Source organism: Choloepus didactylus, chromosome 3, assembly GCF_015220235.1.
Source record: "Choloepus didactylus isolate mChoDid1 chromosome 3, mChoDid1.pri, whole genome shotgun sequence".
Lineage (NCBI taxonomy): Eukaryota > Metazoa > Chordata > Mammalia > Pilosa > Megalonychidae > Choloepus > Choloepus didactylus.
The window spans coordinates 45,358,029-45,379,324 of record NC_051309.1 but is presented as its reverse complement, the minus strand read 5'-3'; the positions used below and the strand labels follow the sequence as shown (position 1 = coordinate 45,379,324).

Sequence of the window (21,296 nt, the reverse complement as noted above, 5' to 3'; positions counted from 1 at the left end):
AGAGTCACGTTGTTTCCAGCTCACGGGCTCTCCGGTCTCTATATGAGGTAAGCTTTCTGGTCGGTGCCAGAGGTTCTGCCGTAAGATGGCAGGGGCCTAGTCCAGACTCCCCAAAGCACCAAATCATGTAGTGGGTCGTTCAGGCCCACGGGAGTACACTCATCAATGGAGACACTGGGTTGAAATAAATAAAAAAGGGGGAGATGTGGAGAGCCGTTTTTAGCCATTTTCCGGGTTAGGGCCTAGTGGGCATTCTGCAGCCTGCTCCTGGAGTGCGCCCCTCCCATCGAGTGAGCGGGGCGGCGCTCGCGTCCTGTTTCAGCCTGCTCCTAGAGTACACCCCTCCCATCGAGTGAGCCGAGATGGCGCTCGAGCCCTGCTTCCGCATTATGGCGCTAGAAGCAGCAGTCGCTGCTAGCCTATTGTACACGCTTACGTGGTGTTTGTTTGTTGGCTATGATCATTGTATATAAGAAAGTTTCCGGGCAGAGCTCGGGGAGACAGCCCACAAGGAGCCGTACCTGACGGCCGCATCGAGGCTGTTCCCCCGCGAGGCACTCTGCCACGCGTGGTAATCTGTAACAGAGAATGGTTGTCTAGCTTCAGTAAAAGAATTGCTCTCACAACCACCGTGTGGCTCGAGTCGTGACTTTCCAGCCAGATCAGTTTGCGCGGTTTGCATCCCCCTCTCTCCCCTTATCTCTCTGGTCCCCATCGCCGGCCGACCGAGGACTCGAGGCGGGGCGGAGAGGCGCCGGACAGAACAGGACAATAGCAGTGGGAAATAAAATACTAAAGACTTATCCTATCACCACAAAGGATAGCATAATAGAAAGAAATTTTATTCAAGGCCCAGAACATTCAAAAGTTTAGGAACCATTAGTTTTCAAAAGGCCTCTAATGCTGCAGATTTCAGAAGTCAGTAGCTACTGTGCAGGAATCTTGTGAGAATGACTCCCCATATGAAACAGATGGGAGAATGAGAAGAAAATCTTCCCTGGAAGCAGGTGTTACTGGCCTAAAACAAGAGGCGGTAGCAGCAGACACTGTGGCCAAAGAATGCAAATGCTAATTAACAAGGCATAAAAGGCTCTACCACTGAAGAGAATCTACACCTTCACTGCAGCACTAGGGTGCCCAAAACACAAGGCTTAAAGGGGAAATGGAAATTAACAGGTTTTTAAACATAATGGATGGAAAAGAAAAGCACATCAAACATGTGACTAGAGTTGTCATCATTGCTCATTTCTAAATTTTGCAAGAAGCGCGTAATGGCTCAAATGTCACTCTGAGAGAAGAAAGTAAGCCTTTTCCTCAGATACGTTATTAACTTCTGGATGGGAAAACCCTCCCATTTAACTTTAAATTCAAAGTCAACTCTGGACCTGGATTGCTTGGCATCTTGATGTGTTGTGATCTTGGCAGGAGCCATTTTAGTGAAGTGGTAGGAATGAAAACCCAATTGGAGTGGATTCAGGAGAGAATAAGAGGTGGGATAGTGAAGGCAATGGGTACAGACAACTTTTTAAAGAGATGCTGATAAAATGGAGGGACTACGGAGTATAGGATTTTTAAGATGGGTTATATTGAGGCAAGTCTGAAGGAGAAATAGCTGATGCACAAGAATGAGGAGAAGACTGAAGAAATAAAATATTGTTATACATGAAGGAGACGGGAATTAGCATTCACAAGGAAGGGTTGGCCATAGATGAACAGGGCTAGATTTTCATATAGCAGAAAGGAAAGCAGAGTATTTGGGCAAAGACGTATACAAGTTAGTGAATCTGGTGATGAAAACATGAGGTACTTTTATCAAATTACACCTATTTTTTTAATGAAGTATGAATCAAAGTCACCAGTTAAAAAGAGTCTATAGGAAGTTTGGAAAGAGAGGAAATGGTATGTAGTAACAATCTCATAGAGTGGGAGAGTGAATGCACTATGAAGTTTACTAAGACTGTCAGGTAACTGAGTGTCCACTGATTTTATATAGTCATATAATAAAGAGACCAAATCAGAATGGCCATGTAATTTTCTCCTCCAAGGGTTTGCACTTTCTGGGTATGAGAGTCGGCAGTTTGAAGGTTTAATCAGGGTTAGGAGTAGAAGGAGAGAGGACTTGGAAATTAAGGATCTCCTTAGGAGAGAGCTAAATATTGCTAAAACAGTAAAATAAAGTCTTCTATTTTTATGATTATGGTTCAAAACACAGACACGACTTTATCAAGAACATATGACCCAATTTTTTAATTTCAAGAAAATGAGACACAAGAGAATAGACTATGATTTACTACATTACAATGTGCTTGAGAAAATCTTGGATTAGGATCAGACATGCTAGAATTTCAAAATGAACTAATACTGGGGTTTTGCTGTGAAGCATGCACACACATTTTTATTAAGATATCCTTACCTTGGTGTTTCCCAGAAAGTCTCTATATTCTTTTAACATTTTTTGATTTCTAAATAGACCTATAAGAAAAGAGTGACAAAATAAAGTTACCCCATACACATATTCTTATCAGTAACATTTGAGATCAACACAATCATTCTCTGTAAGATTATGTTAAACATCCTTTACTAGCTACCAGCAAAAATAGCAAGTTATACACAAGAAATCTGGATTTGCAGTGAGATAAAGGCAATTCCAAAAATAAAATGCTCCTAGTATTACCTAAGAAATATCCCATTCTTTAAAAATAAGTATAAAAAAAAAAAAAAAAAATTAAATCAAAATTATTTCTGAAACTCAAAAGCAAAATAAAACAAATGAACCTAACTACCTGTTAGATAGTTTATCCATACAGAGAAGAATTTAAAGCAACTTTTAAATAGAGAAATTTTACTATATATCCCTAATGGGATATATACTAAAGGTAAAAAGAAAAGCAAATAAATCTTACATCATACTCATCAGAATAATTTTGATATTATTTTAAAACCAAACTGTAAGATGTGGGGCAAGATGGTGGAGAATTTGGTTAGTACTGTACAGCAACTAGTAAACAGCCAGGAACAACTAGTAAATAGCCTGGAACAACTGTCGGGGGACAGCTGTGACTGTCCACACATTGTACACCAGCCTGGAATGGATGGAACGGCTGAGATCGCAGCATAAAAACTGTAAGTAAAAACTGCAGAACTGGCACCCCTCCCCCACAGCAGGCTAAACTGCAAAACTTCGCTGTGGGAGAAAGAAGCAGTCCCTGCTGGGAGCATGTGAATATAGCTCAACCAAGCTCCAATTGGAGTTTTAATTTAAAAATATGGACTGCTGAATAGAAGCTACAAACACAGACAAACCCCTAACAAGCAGCAAAGTACCCTGAGATTGCTCCCAGTGAAGAGGACGTAGTGCTGACAGGGAAAAAAAACACAGAGGCATTTGGAGGCGGCTGAGCTTAGAATACTGGAAAACGACCGTGTCCCAAGAAAAGCAACACAGAGGACTGGGTACTATCTCTGGTCGACGGGCAAAACTAGGGGGCTGGGGACTGGCTCTGCAAAGGCGCTTTCTCTTTTTCTCCTTTTCTCCTCTCAATCTGAGTGGCTCAGTGGAGAAAGTCTCAGGCATTATCAATTCTCGGCCTGTGTTGACACAGGCAGGGGTGGAGTTAACTGAGTCAAAGAGACAAAGGAGTAATTCAAATGCAGAAGATAACTCCCTGGGGGGTGCATCTTCCCCAAGAGGAGGGGGCAGGGCCCAGCTCAAGTGGTTGCCCTCCCTTCAAAACTCAGACCCCAGGGCCTGGGGGAAAACAATCAATCAAACCAGAAACAACTTAAGCTTGGCTTCTGACACCCTTGGTCTTTGGCTAGGACTGGGTCACTGTGAAATAAAGGGACCACACCTCTTCACACCAGTGGGGAGCACTGGTATCACCAGCTGGGCAGGTTAGGAAAAGCACAGAATCTACAGGCCCCAGGGTAAGTCTGTCAATCTTCTAGGACACACCCTCAGGGAAACTGGATACTGAATATAGCCCCCTCCTGAGACCTGAGCCCGCCCTGGTCTGGGAAATCTGATTGGGGTAATCAAGGAAACCAGATGCCTAGACAACAGAAACCGACAAATCACACCAGGAAAAATGATGATATGGCCCAGTCAAAGGAACAAATTTACACTTCAACTGAGATACAGGAATTGAACCAACCAATTAAAGATCTTCAGATAAATATGCTAAATCAACTCAAAAATCAGTTCAACAAATTGAGGGAAGATATGCAACAGAGATGAAAGATATAATGAAAACATTGGGCAAACATAAAGAAAAACTAAAAAGTTTCAAAAAACAACTAGCAGAACCTACGGAAATGAAAGGCACAACACAAGAGAAGAAAAAACACAATGGAGACATACAAAAGCAGATCTCAAAAGGAAGAAGAAAATATTCAGGAACTGGAGAACAAGACACTTGAAATCCTACACACTAAAGAACAGATAGGGAAAAGAATGGAAAAATATGAGTTACATCTCAGGGAACTGAATGACATGAAGTGCATGAATGTACATATTTGGGTGTCCTAGAAGGAAAAGAGAAGGGAAAAGGGGCAGAAGAAATAATGGAGAAAATAATCACTGAAAATTTCCCATCTATTATGAAAGACATAAAATTACAGATCCAAAAAGTGCAGCATAACCCAAACAGAACAGATCCAAATAGAGCTACACCAAGACACTTAACCAGATTATCAAACATCAAAGACAGAGAGAGAATTCTGGAAGCAGCAAGAGAAAAGCAATCCACCACATACAAGGGAAGCTTGATAAGAATGTGCAGATTTCTCAATAGAAACCATGGAGGCAAGAATGAAGTGGTGTGATATATTTAAGATACTGAAAAAGAAAAACTGCCAACCAAGAATTTTTTATCTAGCAAAACTGTCCTTCAAATATGAGGGTGAGTCTAAAATATTCTCCAACAAAAAGACAATGAAAGAGTTTGTGAACAAGATACCTGCTCTACAGGAAATACTAAAGTGAGCACTACAGACAGATAGGAAAAAATAAGAGCACAATTTTGGGTGAAGTTCAGCCCCACAATGTAAGTACAATGAACAAAGATGACTGTGAATATGGTTGAAAGAGGAAGCTTAGGGGCATGTGGGACACCAGAAGGAAAGAGGAAGATAAAGACTGGGACTGTATAACTTAGTGAAACCTAGAGTGGTCAATGATTGTGATAAAATGTGAAAATATGTTTTACATGAGGGAGAGCAAATGAATGTCAACCTTGCAAGGTGTTAAAAATGGGGTGGTACTGGGGAAAAAATACAACCAATACAAACTAGAGTCTGTAGTTAATAGAAACACTGTATTATGCTTCCTTTAATGTAACAAAGGCAATATACCCAAGCTAAACGCCTATTAAAGGGGTATATAAGGGAGGAGTATATGGGATTCTTGGCAGGGGTGATGTTGTCTGACTCTTGTACTTTAGTTTAATTTTATTTTTTCTTCTGTTGCTTTACAGCTGTCATTTTTCTTTCTTTCTTTCTTCTTTTTCTGTTGTCTTTCTACTTTTTTTTTAACTCTTCCTTTCTTTGTGGAAGAAATGGAAATGTCCTTATATAGATATTGGCTGTGGTGGTGAATGCATAACTATGTGATTACACAAGGAATCATCGATTGTTTACTTAGGATGGAATGTATGGTGGGTGAACAAAACCGTCTTAAAAACAAAAGAAATGGTTTGACAAACCTTGAGGACATTATCTTGGGTGAAATAAGTCAGACACAAGAGGACAAATATTGTATGATCTCCCTGATATGAACTAATTATAATATGTAAACTCATAGACATAAAATATAGGTTACCAAGACACAGAATGAGGCTAAAGAATAGGGAGCAGTTGCTTAATGTGCACAGAATGTTTAACTAGGTTGAACTTAAGCATTTGGAAATGGACAGAGGTGACGGTAGCACATTATTGTGAGAATAACTAACAGTGCCAAATGGCATGTAAATGTGGTGGAAAGGGGAAGTTTAGAGTCATGTATGTCACCAGAAAGAAAGTTGGAGGTTAAAACATGGGAATGTATAACACAACGAATCTTGTGGTAGACAATGTCCACGATTAACTCTACAAATATTAGAAATTTCTTTCATGAACGAGAATAAATGTATGACATTATAACCAGAAGTTAACCATAGAGGGGTATTTGGGGAAAAAAAATGTACCTATTACAAACTATGTACTCCAGTTAGCAACATTTTAATATTTTCATCAACAGTAACAAATGTACTATACCCATAATGTAGGTTAGGGGTATGGGAGGATTTGAGTTTTCTTTTTTCTTTTTATTTCTTTTCTATAGTAATAAAAATGTTCTAAAATTGAAAAATAAATTAGTTGTGATGAATGCACAACTATATAATGGCACCGTGAACAACTGATTGCACACTTTGGATGATTGTATGGTATGTGAATAATCTCAATAAAATTGAATTTTGAATTAAAAAAAGAAACGAACTGTGTTTTGAAACTGCACTATGGGTATATGTACACATACACTATGGAATAAACCAAATATGCATTACTTTAAATTATGTTAATGAATTAGGAAATAAGAATTTTCATAACAGAGATTAAAAGCAAAGAAGAAAAAAACCAAGTTTATCAAAATGACATATTTTCTCTCTTAAAGGGAAAAAAAGGGAAAAAAAGGGGTTTCCTAGCTTTGTCCACTGAAAAGATCTAAAAGATATCCCAACCCATTAGCAATGAATATATCACTGCTACCCAAATTATGGTTTCAATTTTATTTCCCTCTAGAAGGAAAAAGGGCTCTTTTTGAAATCACTGATTCTCAATTTGGAACAGGAAAAGTACAAGATGAACCTAAAACACATTGTTGTACCTGAAAGCAAGGATGGCACAGTACTAGGTTTAAGTAAGAAGGATTCAGGAGCCAACTTGAGGGGCTTCCACTAGTTGACTATGGGACAGTTTGAGCAACCCCACTTTAACTACTTTCCTCTCTTCTTGCATATCTTTTCTACCTTCTTTCCCTTCTCCTTGATCTCCTTCCTATCCCACTGCTCCCACTCTTCAAATCAAACTCCCATACTCTCAAGAAACTCTCAACCCCTTTTCTTCTTGTGTTGCTGACCATAACTGTCTCACAATTTCCACTTAAAACTTTCACCAATTCATCAGGTGATGGATATATTGTCACCTTTAAGCCTTGGTCCCACTCAGAACTCAGAAATATAGTCAAAGAATTCAGAATCCTCCAAACACTTACACCCTAGAGCTTCCAGTTTTACACCTTCTTATTAGTTACTCCTTCAAAAGCACAGAAACAATAAAATAGGTTGCAATCTCAACAAAACTACTGAACAGTAGCTGGAAACTTTTTCTGTAAAGGGTTAGAAAGTAAATATTTTAGGCTCTGGAAGCCAACAAGCAATATAGAGGATATTACGTAGATACTTATGTAATAAGAGAGAAAACAAATTTCCACAAAATTCAAATTGTAATAAAACTGAGACTGGCCCTACATCCCTGCTCACCAAGAGTCTGCCCCATCCCTTCCTGTGAAAGTTTCAACAGACCTCACCAAAATGCCATCTCCAATGGAACACACCATGGAAACGATGATGTTCACATTTCAAAAATTTGCCAGGGATAATGGCTACTTAACAAAGTAAGACCTGAGAGTACTCATGGAAAAGGACTTCCCTGGATTTTTGGAAAATCGAAAAAGACCCTCTGGCTGTGGACAAAAAGACCTAGACCAGTGTCAAGATGGTAAAATGGGCTTCAAAGCTTCTTTTTGCTAATTGCCAGGCTCATCATTGTGTGCAATGACTATTTTGTGGTATACTTGAAGCAGAAGGTAAAGAAGCAGGCAGATTTGAGGAATTACCCCAACCCTCATGAGAGTTACACCAATGGTCGCTCAAGGAATCAGCCCACAGCTTCCTCCTACATAAGCAGATTAAGGCCCTTAGAAAAAGTACAAATAAAAAATCCAACTCCCACTTGACAAGCAGAGAAAGAAAAATCAGTTAAGTGCCAGAAAGACTTCCAATATTTATACTGTTTGCATCCTCCTGCCCTCATTAAATAAATTTTTTAATTAAAAAAAAATCAGTCCAAGTTTTGTAATACAGGTTTACTTATGAAAAGAATGAACTCTTTTGTTGAGAGTGGGGGGTGGGGATGGACATTCTTCTTAATTGGGATTGAAAGTTAGTGTTTCCTATAACAACATCCATTGCAAATGTTCATATGTTAATGCTGACCTGTACTGAGATTTTATATTTCATATTTGAAATTTTCTTTTCATACAGATAGGAACTGTCAAATACTGGTATCTACCCATAAGCATATGATTTTAATTATGCATATTCATTGCTTAGGCATATTCATTGCTTAAAAGATATTTATAGATTTATTAAACTCCTCTCTTGATATTTGCCTTTTAGCATTTCACTATATTGGACTAATCACTTCCAACTGAAAGTTAGGAAGAAACTCCTCAACTGCACAATGAAATGAATTTTGAAATACTGTATAGGAATTTCCTCTGCACTTGCACTGAGATCTGAAAAATGATGCTAGGATTTTGAAAATATATATACTACAAATTTGTATAGGATATATATTTTTCTTCTTGTTTTAACTTTTAACAACCTGGGAAGCATATAAGCAGATTGGCATTACTGAAGAGTCAAACAGCATTAGCTATTGTCAAAATGACTTTACTGCAGAATAAGTTTCACTCTTAAGCACTTTTTTGCCTTGTAATTTTAGATTAAATTCAAAAAGAAACATTATCAAGTCTGCAGCAAAAGTTCCTTCTTAAAGCTACTTGGTGTTTGATAGTAGTAGCTGATGTCCAGTGTTCTTGTTTAGAAAAATTTCAATCTTGGCCCTGAGCTTAAAAAAATTGCAATAAAATATTACCACTGCTAAGCCATTGTGGTACAGCCAGTCAGGATATTCAGTTTCTACTTCTGACAAAAATTCACAGAAGTGTGATGATGGTTAAGTCCATGAGAATGAATGAAGTTCACTGATGACACTACTGGTCAATAACACATGGCCATAGGGTAGGAATATGTTGGAAGTAATGTAGTTATTTTAGGTTATTTGTTTTTCTTATTCCTTTGTTTGGTTATGGTGTGTTAATTTCTGGGAGGTTCAGTAGGAACAAGTTCGCGGAAGTGTAGTTATTTCAGGTTATTTGTTTTTTCTTATTCCTTTGTTTTGGTTTTCTTTGAAATGGTTTTTTTATTGTTAGTTTTTTAATTTTTTTGTAAAGTTTAAAAAAACAATGAATGAGTGTTTAAAAAAAGTAAATGAACAGTGTGGGGAGGTGGGGAGTGGAATGTTTTGGATGCTCTTTTTTAATTTTTGTTTTATTTTTTGGAGTGGTGAAAATATTCAAGGATTGATTGTGGTGATGAATGCATGGCTATGTGATGATGCTGTGGACAACTGATTGTACACTTTAAAGGACTGTATGTTATGGGAATATATCTCAATAAAATTGCGCTAAAAAAAATAACATGGGAGAGAACCTAAGGTGGTGGCTAGGTGAGACAGGGCAAAAAAACACCTCCATGAAAAATACTAGATAAAAGCCAGAAAGTGACCCAGAACACCAGTTCCAGCGATGCACCAGCTGGACAAAGTCTGCTAAATCCACAGGGACTGTACACTTGGTGAAACCAGGAACCTGCGTTCTGAAACAAGTCAGTAAGCCGCTGAATATCCAGTTGCCACGCTGTGCTGTGGGGAAACCAAGAGTTGGCATTTGGAGGCGGACTAGCTCGTTTCTAAAAAAAACCAAAAGCAGCTGCAGATACAGCAGCAAGAACCACACAGTGAAGTGCAGCAGGAACGGGCTGTACAAACGTCTCAATATCTGGCATGGAAGACAGCCTTTCGCGCACCCACTAACTGTCTCGGAGAGAGGAAGACAGAGGTTAGCCAAAAGGGGGAAAAACCACGCCCCTTGCAGCCATTTCATGGCAGGCTGGGAACACTCCTACCTGGCGCCGTGGTCTTAGCCCAGAGCCGCGTCAAGAAACCCAGTGTGATGGGGGGTGTTTCCAGTGGCACTCGCACATGCCACAGTGGTAATTGTCCCGGAGCTGGGAAGGCAGAGCTGTGTGAAAAGGGGGAAACTGGCATGCCCCATACAGCCATACTTACAGCAGGCTGGGAACGCACCTACATGGCCCAGCGGCCCAGAATTTTCCTTGAGGGACGGCATGCACTTGTGATGTAGCACAATCTTCCCTCAGCAGAGGCCCTAGAGGGGCACGGCTTGGAAGAGGGACCCACTCGGAAATCCCAGGGACCATACGCCAATACCAAGGACTTGTGGGTCAGTGGCAGAGACCATCTGTGACGAGACTGAAATGAAGGTTTAGACTCTTGCAATAACATTAAATCTCCAGGAACACTTGGGAGGTTTGATTATTAAAGCTGCCCTGCCTCCCTAACCACTCAGACACATGCCCCACATTCAGGGCGGACAGCACCAACAACACACCCAAACTTGGTACACCAATTGGACCCCACAAGAATCAGACCCCCACACACCACAAAGACAAAGTTGGGGAGAGCTGACTTGAGGGGAACAGGTGACTTGCGGACACCATCTGCTGGTTAGTTAGAGTAAGTGTACACCACCAAGCTGAAGATCTGAAAAATTAGAGATCCGTCTTTGGATAATCCTACATATCCTAAGAGAACCCTATCAAGTAAAGCAAATGCCAAGAGGCCAAAAACAACAGAAAATTTTAAAGCATATGATAAAACCAGATGATATGGATAACCCTAACCCAAACACCCAAATCAAAAGATCAGAGGAGACACAGTACTTGGAGCCATTAATCAAAGAACTAAAGACAAACAATGAGAGCATGGCACAGGATATAAAGGACATGAAGAAGACCCTAGAAGAGCATAAAGAAGAAATTACAAGAGTAAATAAAAAAATAGATGGTCTTATGGAAATGAAAGAAACTGCTGACTAAATTAAAAAGATTCTGGATACTCATAGTACAAGACTAGTGGAAGGTAAACAATGAATCAGTGACCTTGAGGACCACAGAATGGAAAATGAAAGAACAAAAGAAAGAATGGGGAAAAAAATAAAAAAAAATCTAAATGGACCTCAGGGATATGACAGATAAAACAAAACATCCAAATATAAGACTCACTGATGTCCCAGAAGGGGAAGAGAAGGGTAAAGGTCTAGAAAGTGCATTCAAAGAAATTGTTGGGGAAAACTTCCCAAACCTTCTACACAATATAAATATACAAAGCATAAGTGCCCAGCAAACTCCAAATAGAATAAATCCAAATAAACCCACTCCAAGACATATTCCGATCAGACTCTCAAATACTGAAGAGAAGGAGCAAGTTCTGAAAGCAGCAAGAGAAAAGCAACTCACTACATACAAAGGAAACAACATAAGACTAAGTAGTGACTACTCAGCGACCACCATGGAGGCGAGAAGGCAGTGGCATGACATATTTAAAATCCTGAGAGAGAAAAATTTCCAACCAAGAATACTTTATCCAGCAAAGCTCTCCTTCAAATTTGAGGGAGAGCTTAAATTTTTCACAGACAAATGCTGAGAGATTTTGCTAATAAAAGTCCTGCCCTACTTCAGATACTAAAGGAGCCCTACAGACAGAGAAACAAAGAAAGGAGAGAGAGATATGGAGAAAGGTTCAGTACTAAAGAGATTCAGTATTGGTTCAATAAAGGAACCAATAAGAGAAATAAGGGAAAAATATATCTGGCAAACATAAACCAAAGGATAGGATGGCTGATTCAAGAAATGTCTTCACAGTAATAACACTGAATGTAAATGGATTAAACTCCCCAATTAAAAGATATAGATGGGCAGAATGGAACAAAAAAATATGAACCATCAATATGTTGCATACAAGAGACTCTACGGACACAGGGACACAAAGAAATTGAAAGTGAAAGGATGGAAAAACTATTTCATGCAAGCTACAGCCAAAAGAAAGCAGGAGTAGCAATATTAATCTCAGATAAAACAGACTTTAAATGCAAGGATGTTATGAGACAAAGAAGGCCACTACACACTAATAAAGGGGCAATTCAACAAGAAGAAATAACAATCATAAATGTTTATGCACCCAATCATGGTGCCACAATATACATGAGACAAACACTGGCAAAACTAAACGATGCAATGGACATTTCCACAATAATTGTGAGAGACTTCAATACATCACTCTGTCCTATAGATAGATCAACCAAGCAGAAGACCAATAAGGAAATTGAAAACCTAAATAATCTAATAAATGAACTTGATTTAACAGATATATATATATATAGATAGATAGAACATCACATCCCAAATTACCAGGATATACATTCTTCTCTAGTGATCACGGAACTTTCTCCAGAATAGACCATATGCTGGGACATAAAACAAGCCTCAATAAATTTAAAAAATAGAAATTATTCAAAGCACATTCTCTGACCACAGTGGAATACATTTAGAAGTCAATAATCATCAGCGACTTAGAAAATTCACAAACACCTGGAGGTTAAACAACACACTCCTAAAATAAATGGTTTATAATGTAGAATATAGGGGAACTAGCAATAGAGAGCAATTAATGAAGGGGGAATGATAACTGAATAAGAACAGATAACTTACTGTGGGTAAATTTAACGTGCTGGGAATGCCCAGGAATGACTTTGGTTTATTAATTTCTGATGCATATGGTAGGAACAAGTTCACAGAAATGCTATATTAGGTTATTTTCTTGGAGTAGAGTAGGAACATGTTGGAAATAAAGCAGTTATTTTAGGTTGGTTGTCTTTTTCTTACTCCCTTGTTTGGTTTGTTTGAAATGTTTTTTTATTGTATATCTTTTTTCAAAAAAAATTTTTTTTTTGATATAGTTAACTTAAAAAAAAAGTTAAGAGTTAATGGCAATCAATGCAATATATGATAGTGGAGTGGATCTAAGAATGGAGGAGAAAAGCTCAAAGAGGTCATAAAGAAAAATCGGAACACAGAATTTAAGCTTTATATCCATATTAATTTTCTTGAATTAACTGCAGTTAAGTTAATGACATAAGTGATTATCCTTGTTTGTAGGAAATGTACATGGAAGTGTTATGAGTTCGAGGAGTATGATATATGCAACCTGCTCTCAAATGTTCAGAAGATGATAAACGGTAGATAGACAATTGATAAAAAGATAATAGATATAGTTGAAAGAAAGGGGGGGAGGGAGGGAGAGAGGAAGGAAGGAAGGAAGGAGAAAGAAAGGTACTACAAAGGTAGCAAAATATAAAATTGATAGATACAGATACCTGGGGGTGGGGGGGTGTTGGAGTTCTCTGTATGGGATTTGTACTGTATTTGCAACTGTCCTATATGTTTGAAATTATTTTAAAATAAAAATTTAAAAATAAATAAATAAATAACATGGCAGACTTAAGTATTTTCTGCAAAGTATCTGCTAATGGGTAACACAAAATAAGTACCCATAGGCTTCACCCATCTTTTATTTTCAGAGGCTCTGTAAATTTGCCCAGCTAAGCCTTTTTCTACCCCAGGCATATTTTTACCACCATCAATTGTAACACATCTTAGCAGATTCCACTTCAGGTTTACTGAATTATAATACTTCTCAACCTCTTTGAAAACATCCTTGCCTGCAGTTGCTCCATGCAGACTATTCACAAAGGGTAATTCTTCAGTCCCTTTCAACTCAACATCTACTCCTCAAATACACAACCGAACAATATCAGTAGTATCTGTCAAGTCATCAAGAGCCAAGAAAAACCACTCAAAATCATTTGCCTTATAACTGCTGATTTTGCTCCCAATGTCCTCAACTCTCTGGGCAACTATTCTTGCCTAAAGACTACTAACTTTAGAGACATTTCTTCAGGTGCAGTAATCAAATACAATTTAATTAACTCAGCATTGGAAAATACCTTTGCTTGCATGGCTAAGAAATAAGCTACCAAGAAACTGCAACTTTGCTTGTCATCTCATTTTCACTTTTTATTTTTTGAAGAAATTCTGCTCTGATGAGACATTCTGACCACTGTTCAGTCTAGTAAGGCCAACACATATTGTATTCTTTTAGCTGAACTACAGTGTCATTGCACAATAAACACAGTGCTTTGCCATCTAATTCAACAATAAAATAATCCATGTGCAAATGGGGCTTAAAAGCATGATACTAGATCACTACTTTCCTCTTCTCTTTTTTTTGACATGATGGACAGGCACTTATTAAAATGTCATGTACAATACACACAGCACTAAAAATGCTGTTGAGTTGTAACTGTGTTACTACAATCTGTAGTGCACTGAGCAGTTGTGAGGTGAGATGACAGCACTATATATGGTCTATGTCAGAGCTACTGAATTCTACAGTTGGTAGCATGAAAGCAGCCACAGACAACATTAAATAAGTATGGCTGTGTTCCAATAAAATTTTAAATATGGATACCAAAATGTTTGTAAACATTTTCTTCCATACTCTCATCAAATTTTATCTTGTTTTCCCTCCTTTTAATAGGGAAATTTCAAATATATTCATTTCCCAAGAAAAGATTCATACTTGGTAAATGAATCATCTGCAGGTCACTCACTTTCTTTGCCAGAATTAAAGCAATACAAGAACATCCTAGACCTTCAACCAAGGGGCAACTGAAAGGATTATTAAGACTGACAGGCTTCTGAAAGCAACGGATATTTAACTTTTCTAAACCAGCTCAACCACCACAATCACATGAACTGACTAAAACAAGCACTCTGATCTTTCAGAGATACATACTGAAATATTTACAGATGATGTCTGCATTTAAAAATAATACAGTAATATGGAGATTGTAAGGGAGATATAGATGAAACAAGGTTGGTTATGTGTTGGTGTGCCAGTTTGGATGTATTATGCTCCCCCAAACACCATGTTCTTTAATGCAATCTTGTGGGGGCAGACATATTAGTATTGACTGGGTTGGAATCCTTTGATCATTTCCATGGAGATGTGACTCAAACAACTGTGAGTGAAAAGTCTGATTGGATAATGTCCATGGAGATATGGACCCTGCCCATTCAGGGTGGGTCTTGATTTAACACTGGAGCCCTATAAAAGAGCACACAAACAGAAGGACCTCAGAGCAACTGAGAGTGACATTTTGGAGAGCAACTCAGAGAGACATTCTGGAGAAAGCTGCTGAAAGCAGACTTTTGCTGACACTTTGGAGATGCTAGCCCAGTGTCTGCTCCAAAGAAGCTGCAAGGGGACAAAAAACCCCAAGAGCAACATTTTGAGGAGGGCACACGAGCTGAGAGAGGAGCTAGAGGGCAGCCCAGGATCGGTAGATGCTGGCCATGTGCCTTCCTAGCTGGTGGAGGTTTTCCGGACACCATTGGCCTTCCTTCGGTGAGGGTATGTTCGTGTTGGTGCCTTAGTTTGGACATTTTGATGGCCTTCAGACTGTGGATTTGTGACCAAATGGGCCCCCTTTATAAGGGCCAGTCCATTTCTGGCATTTTGCATGATGGCAGCATCAGCAAATCGGAACAGATTTTGGTATAAGGAGTGAGGTGCTGCTGAGTGTGCAAATACTAAACATGTTGGAACCGCTTTTTAAATGGATAAGGGGAAGAACTGCGAGGAGTTTGACAGAAAAGACCTGAATGGCTTTGAAGAGACTGTTGGTAGAAATATGGACTCTAAAGATAGCTCTGATGAGGACTTGAACAGAAATGCTGAATGTGTCATTGCAAACTGGATGAAAAGTAATCCTTGTTTTAAAGTGGCAGAGAATTTGACAAAATTGAGTCCTGGTGTTGGATGGAAGGCAGAATTTGAAAGCAATGAGCTGGAATACTTAGCTGAAAAGATCTCCAAGTTACATCTGAAAGAGGTAGCCTTTGCAGCTTATAGTAAAACACAAAAGGAAAGAGACAAGCTGAGAAATGAACTCTTGGGTACAAAGAAACCAGAAACTGATAGTTTGGAAAATTCCAGGCTTCTAGAAAGTGAGACCCTAGAGGCTACAGCCCAATGTGAGGATTTAACCAAACATGGAAACTGACCAGCATTTCAGTACAAGCCAGTATTGGAGATGGCATTATCCAGAAAGGATGTGTGGAAGTCCTACTGTCTGACGGTTTTGACGCCTATAAACTGCATGCCAAGCCTATAGAATTTTTGTGAGATCTGTAAGACAGAACCACTGCTGGTCGAGACTGGAGAAGATGCAGAAGGAACAAACTGAAGGAAAAAGTTCTTCAAGGACAGAACCATGGAAATTGAGGTCTGGAGTCAAGAGGGCTTGGGCAGGGAGAGTGGAGTGGCCTACGCATGTGGAGATGGTGAGTTTGCTCTGGAAGCAGAGGGCGGGCCTTCACCTAGATGCTCAGGAAGAGTGCTGCCACCCCAAGCCTCAGAGAGGGTGGAGCACATTCCCTGGGGAGTAGTAATCAGAGAAATTCAAAAGTAAACAAGATATCACCTTTGCCGATCAAATACAGACACATAAAAAAGTTGTTAATAGTTGGTGTTGGCAAAAATAGGAAGAAAGAATCTCATATAAATGAATGTAAATGTAAACTGGTACTATATTCCCTTCGGAGTGTAATTCTTCAGGATCTATCAAATTTTAAAGTGCTCAGATCATTCGATCCTGAAATTCTACCAACACTCTATCATACAAAAATATTCACAAAAATAGTCTCATATATGTAAAAACAAAAAGTATGAGGATATTCACTAAAGTATTCTTTATAATAGTGAAAACATGGAGAACATAAATTATTCTACATCCATACAATGCAGTACTATACAACTGTTAAAAAGAATGAAGTAGAGTTAGATCTATAAATGTAGACATGGAAAGACAGCTATGATTACACTGTTCAGAATAAAAAGCAAGATGCAAAACAAAATGTATATCATCCCATTTATGTTTAAATTTTAAAATATGTATATAAAAATTTGAAAATTCATAAAAAATATTCTGGAAGGGTACACACCAATTGTCAACAATAGTTACTTCCAAGGAGAATGAGATAGCATTAGAGGAAAAGAAAATAAACTTTTTATTCTATATAACCCTGTATTCTTTTTTTAATCATGTGCATGTATCACTTTTGCCATTAATAAAAACATACATACATTTTAAAAACTATTTAAAACATTTTTTTCCCATTATTCTAAAACTAAATTCTGTAAAGTGGCTTTGTTACTTAAGACACTAGATTATTAAGTTTCCTAACAGTCTTATTCGCACCTAAATCCCAAGCACCAAGCAAAGTTTCTGGTTCATGACAGGTGTTTGATAAATGTCTGCTGAATGAATTAAATGGAAATCTGGCTGATTTAATAGACTCTTCTCTAAGAAAGCATTCTATTCTGTAACTTTTAGAAGAAACATAATCTTGCAATCAGACCATAAGTTTCAATATTTATGTCTTAAAGAAACCACAAACCAGCTTCTCTTCTTCTCATCATCTTTAAAAAGCTAAAGAGAAACAAACAAAAAAAAATAGATTCCATTTTATGTAAAATAATTAGATACCAAAATGGAAACTGGTAGTTGCTGGAACCAATAGAGCCAAAGCAAAGTAGTCTGCAAACACTACGGAATATATAGTTACTACAGGCACAGTTCTTGTACATAAAGTTACTTTTCAATTAACTCAGCTTTAAATTAAATATACTTACGCTCTCTGTATTCTATTTCTGCTTTCTTACGCAGTTTTTTCTCTCTGGCAAGAGCTTCAGGGCTTCCCCACACTTCCAAAGATCTGTGCATATACACATGGTCACCAATGATGAACAATTTTAATGACCATATTTAAACCTAAATGAACTATCGGATAAATTAAATTACCTTTAACAACCAGTTTTAAAATTCAATAATCCTATGAGAATTGCATAACAATAATGTCCTTTAGGAAAAATATAAAGGACTCAAGGAATTTTCCTAAATTAAATCTAAATAAAAATAAGTTCAACCACAAATTTTCTTACAAATTATGACATGTTTTCAGTTAACTAGTACATACCAGTAACTTCCAGATAAACAAATTTGCCAATGCAAAATTAGTTGCAGGACATTACAAAAATCATTACAAAAATAAAACAAACACTATACAGAGAATGCTAACATGCCCCTGCTCTGCCCTAGAAACCCCGATCAACCAACTTTACCATTTGGTCACATTTGTGATATCATTCTATCTATCCATTTTCTGAACACGTAAGTGTAGCTGTATACATTATGCTCCTTGCCACAAACGTTTCCTAAGAATAAGCATATACACTTATGTAACCATCTTAAGTGCAATTATCAAGTTCAAGAAATTTAACATTGATATAAAGCTTATAGTCTACATTCTAATTTTTTCATGTCTCAATAAAATATTCTGTTTTTAATATGTGTCATTTAAAAAGTTCTGAATCTACCTATTTTAAATGAGTTTTTATTAATCCAAAATTTGGCTTTTATATTCATTCTAAAAGAACTATCTTCTTACTTTGCCTCCACATCTGATCTCAAGTATACAGTAAAGGATTCAGTATCTTCATGGGGACTTCGTCGTCTGATTTTACGAAGTTGTTCTAGATCACTGCAGAAAGAAACATGCTGAGTTTATGAACTTAAAAGAATTAGTGAGGGCAGGTAAAAGCATGTATACTGATTCTCTTCTTAAAAAAAACACAGATCTGCATAACTTTTCAAGATCAAGTTTAAATATGGCATTTTGTACACAAAAGTTGGTCTATGGGCAGTAAAAAAAAAAAAAAAAACCTTCTTGATATTTGATATAGATACCATAACATAATATGTAGAGATTAAATTTTCTCATCAGTGCTTATATTTTATCTGCTATGGGTACACTAGTGCATTCTCTGATGCACGGAAAAGAAAGTGAAAAGTTGAAAGAACATGGATTAATTAGAGCATTATCCCTCTAAATAAGAATTTAAATGAAAAATTTACTTACATCCATATTTGCTTGCATCTAGATTAATACAAGTGGTAATACCCATACATAGGAATCAAGTCATAAATGGTCTATGTTAATCCCATGATATTTAATTAATTTTTCTTTCTATCAAGTTTTGAAAGGGTTATATGTTCATCATGTGACTGCCAAATAATCATTCTATAATTGATCATTGGTCTTCCTAAGGAAACTTTATAACAACAATGAAAAGACCTATAAATATAAATCCATTGACTATGGAATATTATTAAGTTTAGATATTAAAAAAATCAACAACTATCACAGGTTAGTAAAAATATTTGGACCACACATCAAAAAATACGTATTCTAGTTTCCTCTGACTCACTAAATGGGCTAGTGAAGTCACTAACATCTTGTATTGTTTCCTGGCCTATAATGAAGACAGCAGTCCCCAACCCACTTAATTCATAGAACTTTTGTGAAAACTAAGTGAAACATACTATGTAAAATAGATTTGAACAATTATACTTTGCATCAACTGGTTAATTTTTTAGTAGTTATGAAAGTTATAAAAGTGATTATAGGAATCCTTATTTCTTGATACTATAGCATGGAGGTTGTAACCATAAGAGAGGGGGGAAAAAAGCCTAGACCATCTGATCTTTGTGATTGGGAAGAAATCTTTCACATAACTATGACTTTGCTAGGTAAGCCTACAGAGGAGGAGGAAATGTGAAACAAATATAATTTCAATCAATTTCAGTGATTAAAAGAAAATAACAAAACATACCAGGAAGAAGTAAAAGTATTTTACACATAACAGCAACCACAAGTGAAGTGTAAACATAAATGTAACTAAGTTAAATACTCAACTCTGCTGCCAAAAAAGCAACAATTCTTTTTAAAAGTCACACAAATACACAAATAAACTTGTTAATTCTTCCATGTACCATTAATCTAACAATAAACGCATAAAAAAGGTCTTTGTGTAATACAGGGGTATTAGAAAACTTGCCATTGTGAGTTTAAGAAGAGGAAAGGCAGGAATTGCTCATGCTAGGGCAGAATTCAACTTAGTAAGCTAACAATTTCAACATTTTTAACTGAATAAAAATATTTCTTCACTTTACAAAGAAGCCAGTGGGAAAGTTTCTGCACATGGTTGGTAGCAGGTAATACAAACTAGGAAATAAATGGTTATTTAAATTTTAATTACTGTACCTTGATTTAAGGCAGAACTCATTTATTGCTCTGACTCCAGTGATAAAATTATTCTGAGTATACTTTGGTCCATACTCCCTCTTCTTAAGGACTGCTTTTACTAAAACCAAAAACATAGGAAAACAAAGCAAACCTGTATATTAGAAGTCACATACGAAGAAGAACGAACATACACTGGTACTTGAGTGTGATCACTAAAGAATTTCATGAAAAACTGGTCTTTTTCCTAATTATTGAATGGCATCAGAAAAAAAAATTCTCAAAGTGCAGAACAGAATTATATTTGCAGTCACCTAATTTTTATTTTCATAGTTCATCTGTAACTGATGCCAAAATACCAACCATTTGTTACTAATGAACAGCTCGTACAGGTAATACTGATTTTTCTAAATTGAATTAATACAATTTAAATTGCTTACGGTCTAACTAAAAATAAAGAGATTTCAATTTTTAAAAAGTCACAGGCTAGTTCAGTCTTTTTCAAACTGTGGGATGAAATCAACATTTTATAAAAGAATGAAAATAGACGAGAAAGTATTCAAAGCACTGCATACAGTTAAGAGTAAGTATTTTTGTGAAAACTTTTATTTCGCTATATAAAATAATTTATGTATACTGGGTAATTAAGTAAAATAAATTTCTTATGTACGTTGCAGCCAAAAAATGCTTGGAAGCCTGTGGACTGTTTCATATAATGTAACATAGCTGAAGAAAACTAAGGAATACTTTTTTATCGGTTAAAAATTATAGGAAGTTTATTATAGATGACAGGTAGAATACTGTCTTCTACTAAATAATTTTCTTATTGACAAGTGCCAGAGCTGTTCCTAAAATACAGGCCAGATACATCAGTAACAAAATACCAATTTTGCATCAGTTATAGTTGTGAACTAAAAATTACACTCAACAGTGGTCTATTATTTCTGTGCTTATAAGCCATTATAATGAGTCTTAGTCACATGACGTAGACAAATGACATAAACCAACATCTGAAGTGCGAGAGCAAAACAACATAAACTATTGTGTTCTGTTTCAAACTGTCACCTAGTCACTAGATATTCTGGTCTCATCTCTTAATTCATGAATTTTCCACTCTACTCCAAGTCA

The 21,296-nt window shown here is 37.1% G+C and overlaps 1 protein-coding gene and 1 pseudogene across 3 annotated transcripts in view; one reads left to right on the top strand and one right to left on the bottom strand.

Annotated features, from left to right (window-relative positions):
• Positions 1-21,296, bottom strand: part of SLC30A9 (solute carrier family 30 member 9) — a 99,917-nt gene that overhangs the window by 51,532 nt on the left and 27,089 nt on the right. For all 3 annotated transcript variants that reach the window (XM_037829696.1, XM_037829698.1, XM_037829697.1), the window contains exons 4-7: positions 20,190-20,289; positions 18,534-18,626; positions 17,719-17,801; positions 2,414-2,472 (exon numbers count right to left, since the gene is read on the bottom strand). In XM_037829696.1, the coding sequence (XP_037685624.1) occupies positions 2,414-2,472; positions 17,719-17,801; positions 18,534-18,626; positions 20,190-20,289 (335 nt within the window). The remainder of the gene's footprint in view (positions 1-2,413; positions 2,473-17,718; positions 17,802-18,533; positions 18,627-20,189; positions 20,290-21,296) is intronic.
• Positions 7,569-7,993, top strand: LOC119529035 (annotated as a pseudogene).